Source organism: Pholis gunnellus, assembly GCF_910591455.1.
Source record: "Pholis gunnellus genome assembly, chromosome: 13".
Classification (NCBI taxonomy): Eukaryota; Metazoa; Chordata; class Actinopteri; order Perciformes; family Pholidae; genus Pholis; species Pholis gunnellus.
Window position 1 is genome coordinate 3,005,938 of NC_136540.1, and position 12,335 is coordinate 3,018,272.

A 12,335-nucleotide genomic window follows, 5' to 3' on the forward strand; every position below is an offset into this window, starting at 1 on the left:
TCTATAACACTGTTTGACAATACACCATTGTGGGGATGCAAGTTCATTTATTATGTCCAATAAAAGTGTATAGCTTAAATCTTGAGACACCTCATATGGAAGCTAGACAGACAATTCCTGCTCATTACTGTACACAGATGTGCTGTAACTCTGTACTTGGGCCTCAGGAGCCCTCGGTGCTGGAAGACATATGGACGCCTCCCGGCAGGGCAGCGCTTTGGGAGCGCACAAAAAACAACAACTGTGCAAAGAAATCCTGCACGCGTGCAAAAGAATCCCTTCTGCTGCTACAACTTCATCCTTGGGGATAAACAGTGTGCGTGTCATTGTCATATCTACATTAATATTTTAAAAACTGTTGAAATCTGAGAGTATGCATATTGTGTACACACATATGCATACAGTACTGAGACCGTGGTAAGATTTGACATATGCATATGTTAAACTTGCTCGAGGTCAATGGCTTTTTATGGCATATAAACTTTTAAACACATTGTACAGTTCGTGCAAGTAGACTCGCATCGTCCCACAAACACCAACACTACATTCTCCCTGATGTCCACCGCTCTTCCATATTCATTGTGCACACACGCCTCTGTAATTGCAGTTGGTGTACAGTAAATATTTAATCTCATGTACCTCTCACATCCCCCATCTCCAACGTTCCTCCTCCAACTCGCTCAAACCAAGACACTCTGAGCTGATACAGATTGTTACATCAGATAAAAGTGGAAGTGCATTTGTTCTACGACGGATGAGTGACGGACGCAAAAAAACACTAAAAAGACTAAACACTAAGCAAGCTTGAGTTTAGTCAGTTATTTGTTCTCTTCTTGAATGTGCCAGTCTTCATTCAATGTCCAACAATAAGTCGGCCAATATGTCAGAACCTGAGGAACAGCAGCGTCCGTGATCTGATCTGAAACTGAATGTAAACCAATGCGAGAGGACAGAAAAACCCAATCACTTGCCAATCACTGCAAGACCGTCACCTGGGGGAGGATGGTGCGACACGCTTCCTTTTCAAACTTATCCACCTCATTTCAAAATGTTTTTCTTATTCCGTAATCTGCAGGCAGACACATTAAAAACATTACAACCGAGTGCAGCGCTCTGTCACAACATACAGCTCATCATCAGAGAAACTGCTCTCTGATTTATGCAGATCTCATATTAAAGCCCCACTGTGCAGCAGCCCTCATGCATTATTCACAGCAGCGGCCATATGTGTGTGTGTTTGTATGTGCTTTATAAATGTGTGTGTGTGTGTGTGTGTGTGTGTGTGTGCGCCGTACTCTGTAGCATCTGTATCTGACTCATCGCAGGCACAGAGGATTACTAAGCACAGAGAGAGACAGAGCGCGGAGCAGACCGATAGGGACAGTAAGAGAAAGTAAATCTGAATCGAGGCAGTAACACAGAGATAATCTCACAGGGCTCTGGAAAGACAGTAGCACTGCAGACGTGGATGGAGAGTGGCATAATTCGATCATCACAAACATCTTTTTTATTGTTCACACACCTAACCTAATAATCCACGGAACCTTTATTAGAGTAAATGCCTATTTTGCTCATTTATTGACTGATTAAACTGACTGTATCCCCGGTTCATAAAACCACAAACATCTGGGGCCTGCCGGATAGAAGATGTACCACGACAACAAAAAACAAAGACTTGATTGTCACATACCTCAGTGCATGCATGGTTTTAAAGAGAGATCATTGGGTATATGTTTGCACATACGACTATCAAAAGCACAATGCTTAACTTCTTTTATTGACATTGAAAGCAGCATTCTATTTCCCAGTCCATGTTGTTTTTATCCGTCTCTTTTGCAAAGTTCATTTTCAATATTAACGCTATGAATTACGTCCCTGATGTTCGCTGATAACAAGGCAATTGTGTACATGCATATTTCTTTCTTTGTGATTGCAGAGATTTGAACCTGCTGGGCACAACGTTTCACACATTTGGCCCCCGGTGTCAGTATGTCTTCAGTGTCAAACAGGAAATTAAAGTTGTTTATACATTTGATTTGTTGCGATAACAATCTGAGGAAGAGTTGGTCGGGCAAAAAAAACAACAACCAGAAACTAAAAGGTCATCAGCATGAAATGAAAAGAACAAGACGCTGTTAATTAATGGAGCTACTGTGTCAATACAGCTCTGCAACGATGACTAAGAATCAATGAGGGAGACAAAAATATAGAAACACCCATTCAAGTCTGTGGTCCTGAGTTAAAATGGTTCATGTGTGAGCTGTCTTGTTTTGGTGCACAGCGGCAGTAGCGTGGCGTAGCCCGGCGGAGAGGAGCAGGGCGACAGCTTCAGGGTCCAGGTTGTATCCCTCCGTTCTGGTTCACTTAGACTAAATGCACCACAGATGGGGAGAACAAAAGGTGTTTGTTTTTGTCTTTTTCACAAGACACAGATGAGCAGCGAACGAGAAGCAAAGAAAGAAAGAATGCAGCTGGAAACAATGACGATGGTAAATGAGTTTAAGTTTGATGAATAAAGTGATGCAGAGTATGAAGCCAGTTCCTTTACTTGGCAGTACTGTATTGTCTCAATGGGCACATGTCTCACGTGATTTGTCATGTGGATATCTAACACCCAAATTCACAGTTCACGCATTGATTACAACTAGGAAAGTGCACTCAGTGAAGTGCACATCTCCACCAGATGTGTCTGCAACGATCACTGCTGTGATGTTTGACTGAATGAGGATTCAGGAATCAGGATTGTATCTGCTGCACCTGTTTGCCGTAAACACAAACTGAAGTGTTTTAGTTCAAGTCTATTTTTCCGGCGATGTGTGGTATACAAATACGATTCCAAACTAAAGCAGTTGTTTATCACTTGCGGCCCCTTCTTAAGAGGAGTGAGTCAGCAGTCAATGATGGTTACAAACAGCCAATAAAATATACTTTTTCAGAAACCGTGAATCACCACAACCACGAGGGGTCCTTGAGCATACATTCATGAATGAGCACAACAAATATGGGTCCAGTTGTATGCCAGATTAGCTGTGGACAGACAAACAGGCTGACACACACACACACACACACACACATGCTCGAACACATATCTCCCTCAAGGCTTATGTTTGTCGGACATAATTACATTTCTTAAAAAAATATACTGAACATTATGACTTTTTGAAATATCACAATTTGAATATCGTTTACAGTCCAGAGGAGGGATTTTAGACTTAAGACCAATCATAGCTGCATAAAGTCCACAGAAAACGACTAAAATGACTCTTTACCGATTGATTTGCATACCGACGACACATTGAAGAGACACTGAGGGCATCGTTACTCAAAACGCCCTACACATTTAGTCAGGCACATGTAGTGTGTCTACGATCAGCTACTGGAGCACTACAAAAACCAACCTGCAAGCACTTCCCCACATTACCAACTAGACACAGATGGGCTGAAAGGGGTTGTAAAACGCACAATTCATTCAAACTCAAAGAAAACAAGCGGCGATGTATGCGGGCGATCGTCTTGAAGTCGCAGAGTAGCAGTAGAGGGGTTGGCGATACGCTCAGCTGGGTTATCACTAGCAGCAACAACCGGACGGAAATAGTGAGTCAATGAAAGTATAAAACAGGCAATAAAACGGTGTTTTGAGAAAGTGTGATTCTCCGCAACCACGAGAGGTCCTTGAGCGATGCACCTTGACTCACTCACTCACTCACAATCTCATGATCCTCTTGGCAGAGAGAGAGAGAGACATCAGCGCAGACACACACACACACAGATGTTAAGATCCAATGGGGAAAAAATATATATAAAAGAGTGACTTACTATGGTGAAGTTCATGACTTTGAGGATCCAGATAGTTAGTGCCAAGTTGATCAGGATCAGGATCATCAGCAGCAGGACGAAGAAGTAAAGGCAGCGTTTCCTCCAGCCATATATTCCCACTTTGTACACTTGTGGTTTCTCTGAACTCTGGACATTGTTCCTATGAGTGCACTGTTCTTGGGTCATCTGAGAGGAGACATGGAGAGAAAAAAGGAAGACATTTTAACGGCTGAGGCAACGCCTTGACCTCTGTGTTACTTACTTATACGAAGTCTCAGTCAAACGCCATCAGTATCTTTGCCTCCAACTTTCTCGCATTTTGCAGCCTGGTTTGCACCGACTGTGTTAATCAATCATACAGCTCCATTTGGGCAATTGGGCAGTGAGGGAATCAACACAGACTATTGTTTGGTTTGAGATCTTGGAGAGGATTTGTAGAAAGTTAAAGCTGCAACATTGACATATGTCATTTTAGAAAGCTTATGGCAAACAAGTCTGCAACGTTGCATGTTTACACATCCAGTAGACACGGAGCAACAATATTATGTTAGGGCTGCGGTGAATTTAAGTCCAATATTCCTTCTTCCTTTAGCTCCTTGGTCTCCTGAGAGAAATGTATGTCTCTTTAGCTGCTAAATGTCCCACTGTGTTAGCTGGTACTTTCTCTTGTCTGGCTCTAATGTATTCAGCTATTATTGAAACCATTTGGCCTCCATGGTGGAGCTACCCATGATTGATTGGATATTTGTGATGCGGCTGTGGAGACTGTGCAGAAAACGACCTTTAAGATAAGATATGTGGGTACATCTGAACATTAGTACAAATGACGTGGCGTAAACATTCCTCTCACATACTGCACTCCAATACTGACCAGCCACTCAGTTCAGGCACGATGAAAGACAGTTTAGTTAGCCATTGCATTGATTGATTGCCCCATAAGTGGTCTATAACTCCAATATACCCCCTCTGCCCCATTGATGTGCTGATAGTGCCGATTGATGATGATTCTAATTGTCTGTCTGTGAAGACGTGGAGGCATTGTTCACTTCAAGCGCCATAATAATGGCCTAATAACTCTGTGGAAAAATACAATTTACTGTCCGCCGTGCTTTGGAGTGCACACCTCAGACCACCAAAGCCAATTGTTTTTGACAACCGCACACATTACGCGCTAACTGAAACAAATGGCACAAGACAGGGGCCCGCTGAGAAAGTGCTGAAAGCTACAGAGGAGGCTCCAAAGCACCAGTCAGCAAAAAAAACAACAAAAAGAAAAAACAGGGAAATCTCATTGTGTACGCTCTGATTTTCATTTCTGTTTGACGTGAGATGCAGAGAGATGAAGAAGCATATCTCTGTGATGTCTAGGCTGACAGAAAATAGGGAAATCGGTACTGTGAGAGTAAACTAAGCTGAAAAAAGAAAAGAAAATAGAATTACCGACTCACAGTAATATGCCTTTGCCAGCCAGTCAAGTTGCAGTTTACACCCATGTCTGTTCAGAATGTCATCATTTTATTGCATTAGACATTTGTGTGGAATTGTCATAATGAGCAAATTCGTTCTTGAGTTACCGGAAACGTGTTCTTATCTCAACATGACCTTGACCTTTGACTAACAAACTCGAAATAGTTCATCCTTGGGTCCAAGGCGTTCCTGAGATATTGTGTTTACACAAATGGAACGTATGTACAACCAACGGATTGAAGCTCATTTAGAGTCCGCTTTAAGCCAAAAGTAACCAAGGCTATTTGATTAGCTCTTTGGCAGAATCCTCATAAAGCCCTGCAGCCTGTGAGTGGGGATTAACAACGCAGCTGATCCTGCATCACATTTTCTTTTGTTTTCCATCCTCGAGCAGCACCTGCCACAGCAAAAAGCTTCCAAATATGGCCGCCAGTCATGGCAGACACACTGTTCATCCTGGAACAAACCGCCGTCCTGTCAAATCACACATTTGAACAAGACCCAGTGGAGCTGACAGGGCTGCTCTGACATTTGTTTACACCGAGGAGTTTGATCATGAAAAACCACACCCAAGATTCAAAGACTGACAGCCAGGTTTTCCATTTCCTCTCTGATTTGTTTGTTTGTTTTGTTTTTCATGTGACAAGCTCAGATAACTGACCCTGAAACTAATATGAAACTGAAACTTAAAAAACGATCAACGAAATTTGGTAAGCAGATAGCAGCGAGAAGATTCATTTTGAAACAGAGTTTTGGAGATCAGCATTGAATAAATCTCCACATTTCAAAAGAAAAGAGAGGATATATATATGCAACCTCAACTGGGTAGTATTTTGTAATTCTAATATATGTATTTTTGACACAGCCTTGGGAAGGCACAGGACAGTTGAATAATCAAGATCTGCTTGTCTGTTTACTAGAATAACTTAATTACTGTAAGTTTGCAACAGCTCTTGTTGCATATTTTATGAACGCAATTCTAGCATTTTGGACGACAGAAGTCAGTAAGCCAGTCAAATGAAATGCCAAATGGTAACACAGTTCTAATGTAAAAAATAGATTAATGTGTAATTAAAAATGGCATTCATTGGAATCGATAGTGGTATGTGAAACCATCAACTAATCCGTTTCAGGAAATTTAAATAAAGTAAACTGAAAAATGTCCTTGACGAAAGGAAAGGGGAAAAAACAGAATACTGCAGAAAGCTGCCAAACATCTCCAGGTGTTGTGGAGACAACAGCATCAGCAGCTTGGCAGGAAGGCAACACTCACAGTGACACCAACTAAAGTGTCACCTGTTCAGTAGTCAGATGGAGAAGTGTGTGTGTGCTCAAGCAATCATGTGTAAATGTGTCACTTCTCAGGTAAGCCTTTATACGATCTACACACACACACACACACACACCTACACACACACACACACACACACACCTACACACACACACACCTACACACACACACACACACACACACACACACACACACACACACACACACACACACACACACACACACACACACACACACACACACACACACACACACACACAAAGTTTAGTAATAATGTAGTTGTACTTTTCTACACATCCCTATGTGAGCAGAGTACAGGGATTTGAGCTGTATGGCAGCTACCCTGTCGGAGAGTTGGTTGTGCGCTCTTCCTCAATGTGTCATACATCACCGAGATGCAGTAAAATCCATAAGAGATGAAGGCAGTGGAGTAAGGTCAACAGCAGACACTGAACAACAATAACAGTGGTGGATAGTTTAAAAAAAAAGAAACTATACTGGCGGTGGTGCCACGTTGATAGACTCTTTTACAGCCAACACAATGATTACGTTACAGTGTGAGCTGGAGACGAAGCAAACACTGGAGGCAAACAAGAATTACCTCACAATAACGGGCTAAAGTCACATCCAAACTACGTCTTGCTGTGTTCTTAACTGTTAGAATCGATTTTTGAATGCATAAGTGATGATAAACTGTGATTCAAGGCTGTAGCGAGCAACAATACCAGCAAAGTGTTTCAGAGACGGAGAGAAAATGTTGCTAATAGATCAGCTTAGCCTTCTGCTAACCTTAAGCCGTCACGGCTGCTGCACCGCTGTGGGCTACGTTATTAGAGAATTGTTGCCAGTAGGCTGTTGGACCTTTTATCCCCCGTTACCAGTGTAGCATAAAAGCGTGGTGGAATTAGGAAGCCAACTAGTGGACGGCTGGCTACTTAGCTAGCTTGCTAACTCTGCCATGCTGTCATGCGGCACTGTTAACAGAAAATGATCTGAACAAAGTTGTCACTTGTCTGGTGATAGCAATGTTCGTTCTTACATTGTGACGGAAGTGTGTGGATGAAGCATTAAGCTATTTAAATTACATTTACTATCAAACTCACTGCGAGGAGTGAGTTTGATGGTCCCTTTGGTATAATGTCAACTTTCTCAACTCTTGCAGTCCCTGAGAGTTAGTGACCATACATAATGAGAGAAACTAATTCTTTTTTCAGCCATTATGAAATAAAAAGCCAACAAAAATAGCTGGGCAGCCTTAACTAGCGGTTTGGGGAATTAAACGGCCTACTTATGCTCCGCCTACTCATAAATGGCATCATGATTACTAAAAGAAATGGGGGCTTTTATGGTCTCTAGGAAGATATTCTGGCTTCGGCTAAGAATGTTTTATCCCAGAGGTGAACATGCATGGTGTCCTGATGGTCAATGTTTTTCATACAAATATAAATATCTGGTATACTTGCACACCAATGTAATAAACAACCATTTTCTGACGTCGTTATTGGCAAGACGGCATCATTTGTTAGTGCCTTTAAAATCTGTTATTACCAAAGGAACCGGTTCTGGTCTGATTGGTTAAAACAAACCAATATTGACTGTCTGTAGGAAACAGACAAAAGTACAACTTATATTTGGTTTAAATTATTATAAGCATGCTCTACTGTAGCTTAACCAATTAATCAAAAATCCAAACACAATAACAAATCGATGATATTTTTCAAAGTTGTATAAATGTATTATTTGTATTTCTTATTTCTACACATACGCTGTATTACATTGTGGATCTAACTTCTCTCAAATAAAATATACATCCATAAAATAAATGCACTGCAGTAATGAAATATGACTCGCCTCTCATGCTGCTTTCTACAGACAATCCCTCCAAGCACAAAGAGTACTGATAGCTTTCCAATATGCTCTTAGGCTACAGACTTACTATGAAAAGCAAATGGTGCTTGGTTACAAGCTAAGTAATGGCCACTCTCATAAGTGTGGAGGTGTGTGTTAAGAAAGCAGAGTTGAAAAGCCAGGAAGGAAATAAATAAGTGGGGAATTGGAGGCAAATGAAATCATTGGTCTTTTGACTCTTTTCTCCTCCACTGCTACTGTCCAATGGTGCCTCTTGCTCAGCCAACTACTCATTCAGAAAGCCCGAAGGAAGCCCAACGGTCCCACAACAAAGTCTGTCTCTGATTAGAGGGAGAAAATAGGTTTTACAAAATGTTATTGGTTAATTCTGCAGCCAAATAGCCAGGCAGCTCCCCATTAGGATCTTTATAGACAACATGTGGATCAGTACCAGGACCCAACGGCTGCTGCCAATGGATACGCCATTACTAGGGCTCACAAGCAATACAAAATGGCCGACAGCCAGAGGCAGTTTATTGGCCGTTGCAATGTGTGGGCAAACAGGCTAGTGGAGAAATGTGATCGCCTGACTGGGAAGTTGCTAAAGATATCACTGCTAAAGACAGAGGACAGAACAAGTATTAGCTCTTCTCTTAATGCTTTTAGGGTTTATTTGGTTGTACTGCGCTAATAAGCATGTTTCTCTGCTTTATACACGACTGTCTCAGCCTCTTTTCACCAAGTGTGTTGTTTGGAATATTTCTCTGTTTGCTGTTTTTAGATGTGTTGGTTTTCTCCTTGTATTGTGCGCCCGCCTCAGCCATTAACCAGGACTGGAGAGATCCAGTAGTTACTGTCCTGAATTGCTCCCTACCACTCCTCCATTGCCATTAACTGTCTTGTTTCTTCGTCTAAAGAGCCCCTTGAGCAATTGGTTTTTATTGTATTGTATTTTTTTTTCCCCTTTTATTATCGCTCAGCAACAACAACAGAGGGTAGCACTGAAGCAGTGCATGCCAGTGGAGGCAAAGAGCAGAAGGAATCTGATGAAACAGTGGTGAAACCAGCCTCCCCACCAACTACATGTTTATCTTTAAGGTTAACCCTTTCAGCAGATGGAGAACTTCATATGCATATGTTTAGCATTCAAATTCTGTTTTTATGCTACTGTAATGGAAATTCCAGGATCTTATGCATCTCTCCAAACAGCAAGTTTTAGTGACTTACACAATGACCGAGAACAGAACAAGATAAGATGGCCTACATTGTTCTGTGAGATGCAGTTTTGTTCCAGAACAAGATAATGTGAACTCCACAGTATCCAGTGTCAAAAAACACTGGCTTCTCCTCTGTCCTTTACTCATTTGCGCATGTCATTTATTTAACTGTGCTGCGAGTCCGGCTTCAGACGTTTGAATTAAACTTACAGAAGGACGAAAGTTGACTTTGTACTTGATTCAATGGAAATTGCCACCACACTACTATTGTACTGCTACTACTACTACTGATAGCGATGTCGTCTTGCTCCCAGATCTTGCCAGTAGTATCAATGGCCAAAACTACAAAAGTAAGATGCTGAAATAACCAGACTTGTCCTTTAATGTTTGTGCGCCAGAGTCACCGAGATAAATGCTTGTGAATTTATCGCACTCAGTAAATAAAGGCTTCTTTGACCCTTATTCTGAGTGCACCAGCACCTCTGCCTTTTGTCCCACTTTGTTGTCCCTCATTAACACTGAGGCCACATACTCAGCACAGCCCTTCATTGCTGTTTGCTGCAGCTGCTTACCGGCCCATTACAGATGAGACAAGAGTGGCTAATACGTTCAGATACTGAAAAAGGTCAGAGAATAGCAGTAAACAATTTAATGAGAGCTCCAACCTGTTCAGGATTTGACAAAAGCTCCTTTTCAGAGCAAAAAAAAAAAAGACAAAAGATTAAGAAAACATCCAATTTCGCTGGTAAATTCTGCCGTACAGACGAGAGGCCTTGCAGGCCCGGGGCCAAGCCTGACTGGATGGCATAATAAACACTGAGACAGCTGAGTAACTTTGGGCTATTCAGTTTTCTCCTCCTCTCTGTTTTGTAAGTGGCTTTGGCATGCTTGTCAACAGCAATGTTGAGCACATGATTAGGATAATTTGGCAAAGCCTGTGCTTGTAGGTCCTGTGTGTCTGGTATGATACTGAACTGTAGATGAGGACAGAGGAACCACATCTTCTGCTGTTAAATTCATTAATTTAAAGCACTTTTTGGAGGTCACGTCAGCGGTAAAAAGGGCCTGGGGGTTAAAAAAGTTGAATACCAGTTTTATTAAGGTGGGAAAGGGGGGGGGGAATAATGTTTTCTCTTAATATCTAAAATGTATGTCTTTTTTAAAAGGCAGATTCTGGTCTATTACAGCTTAAGTCGTATTTTTATAGATTTGGTCTTCATTTATATCGGTTATGAAACATACTGCAGGTCCACTTGGGTTAGTCTGATCTGGTTAGGTACAGGTTCTTGTCCTATTTCCACTGAAGCTGACTCTGCGTCAGCTCTGATCATGACGGGAGAATAAAATGTTTCTTGGGGCAGACGGAGTGTGAACTGTAAAGTTGAGGAAAACTGACATGACTTGCAGCTGGACTACTCCAACACAGAGAGACTCAAGAAAAGCTTCTTCCCTCAGACCATCAGGAAGATGAACTATAAAAATAGGCACTAAATCTTACTCTGATTATTACTATTTCACATCAGCCTTTGAGGAAATCCTCTAGAGAATGCCAACTCATGCATTTCACAGAAAATAAGTGATGAATAAACCTTTGAATCATGTTTTTTATTCGTCCATATTTTAGGCCCTTGAAGACCTCAACAACTACACTTAATTGGAAACACATTTCAAACACATTTCAAACCAAGTAGGCAAACCAGGTGTGTTTTAACAGGTAGTGTGGAAGTAGCGCTGGACAAATGCATCTTTGTAGCTGGCAACAACAAAATGGTGTACTCCACCTATTTTGCTCTGTCCTCCACCTCTTCCCAACACATTGTCAGACGTGCACCGAATCCCGAGGCGAGCACAGCTCAAACAGCGTTGTGTCTGAACGTGCCCTCACACTGCACTACAGAATGCAGACAGAAAGCAAAGCAGACAAACATGCATCTCTGATCTATTTGAATTTGCCTTATTTCCTTTAAATTCCAAATGGATATTTGTACCAGATGTTATGAATTTCCTTTAAGAGATCCTGATATTTTGCTTTCTTGAGAATGCGACTGCTGTGAGGTTGACCAACAAAAATTAATCAATTAATCCTTGAGCAGAATTGGCCGTTTGTGCCAAATTTGAATACATTTGCTGAAGGCGTTCCTGAGATATTGTGTCCACAAGAAGGTAATGGCCGAACGGAGGGATGCACATTCAACACAAACACATGGTGCTTTCTGCACACGTCTGTCGTCGGCACATGAAAAAGGAAACCGGAAGAGATCACTTTCAGCAGGAGAGGCAGAAGTTCAGCAGAGGAAAAGGAGAGTCTGAAAGAAGTGGGAGTGGCACTGAGATCGCCGCCCCCAGCTGTGATTAAGATGTGCTGGACTTTAACGAGGCAGAACAGAAAACCCAAGAGTTTCATGTGTAGGAAGGAGAGGGAGATGACGAATGAGGGAAAGAAACATGAAGTGTTCGGATGAGGGCAGAAACCATTTCAGAGGTTTGTGTACATATTTGATTGATGGAATACATAAATAGGACAATAACTACAGTATTTGACCGACTTCCAAAATAATTATATATTATTGATATTAATCTGTTTGTACAAAGTGCCTTGCTCAAGGGACAGGAGTGATGGAGGGAAAACAACAACTCATTTACTCAAACACTAATCCTCATTCAGTATTAACGGCTCTTGTCATGTCAAGTTTCTG

At 41.7% G+C, this 12,335-nt stretch overlaps 1 protein-coding gene across 1 annotated transcript in view; it reads right to left on the reverse strand.

The window, feature by feature from the left end:
* Nucleotides 1–12,335, reverse strand: part of sgcd (sarcoglycan, delta (dystrophin-associated glycoprotein)) — a 115,822-nt gene that overhangs the window by 87,904 nt on the left and 15,583 nt on the right. The window contains exon 2 of the mRNA XM_079171724.1: nt 3,817–4,002. Within this exon, the coding sequence (XP_079027850.1) occupies nt 3,817–4,002 (186 nt within the window). The remainder of the gene's footprint in view (nt 1–3,816; nt 4,003–12,335) is intronic.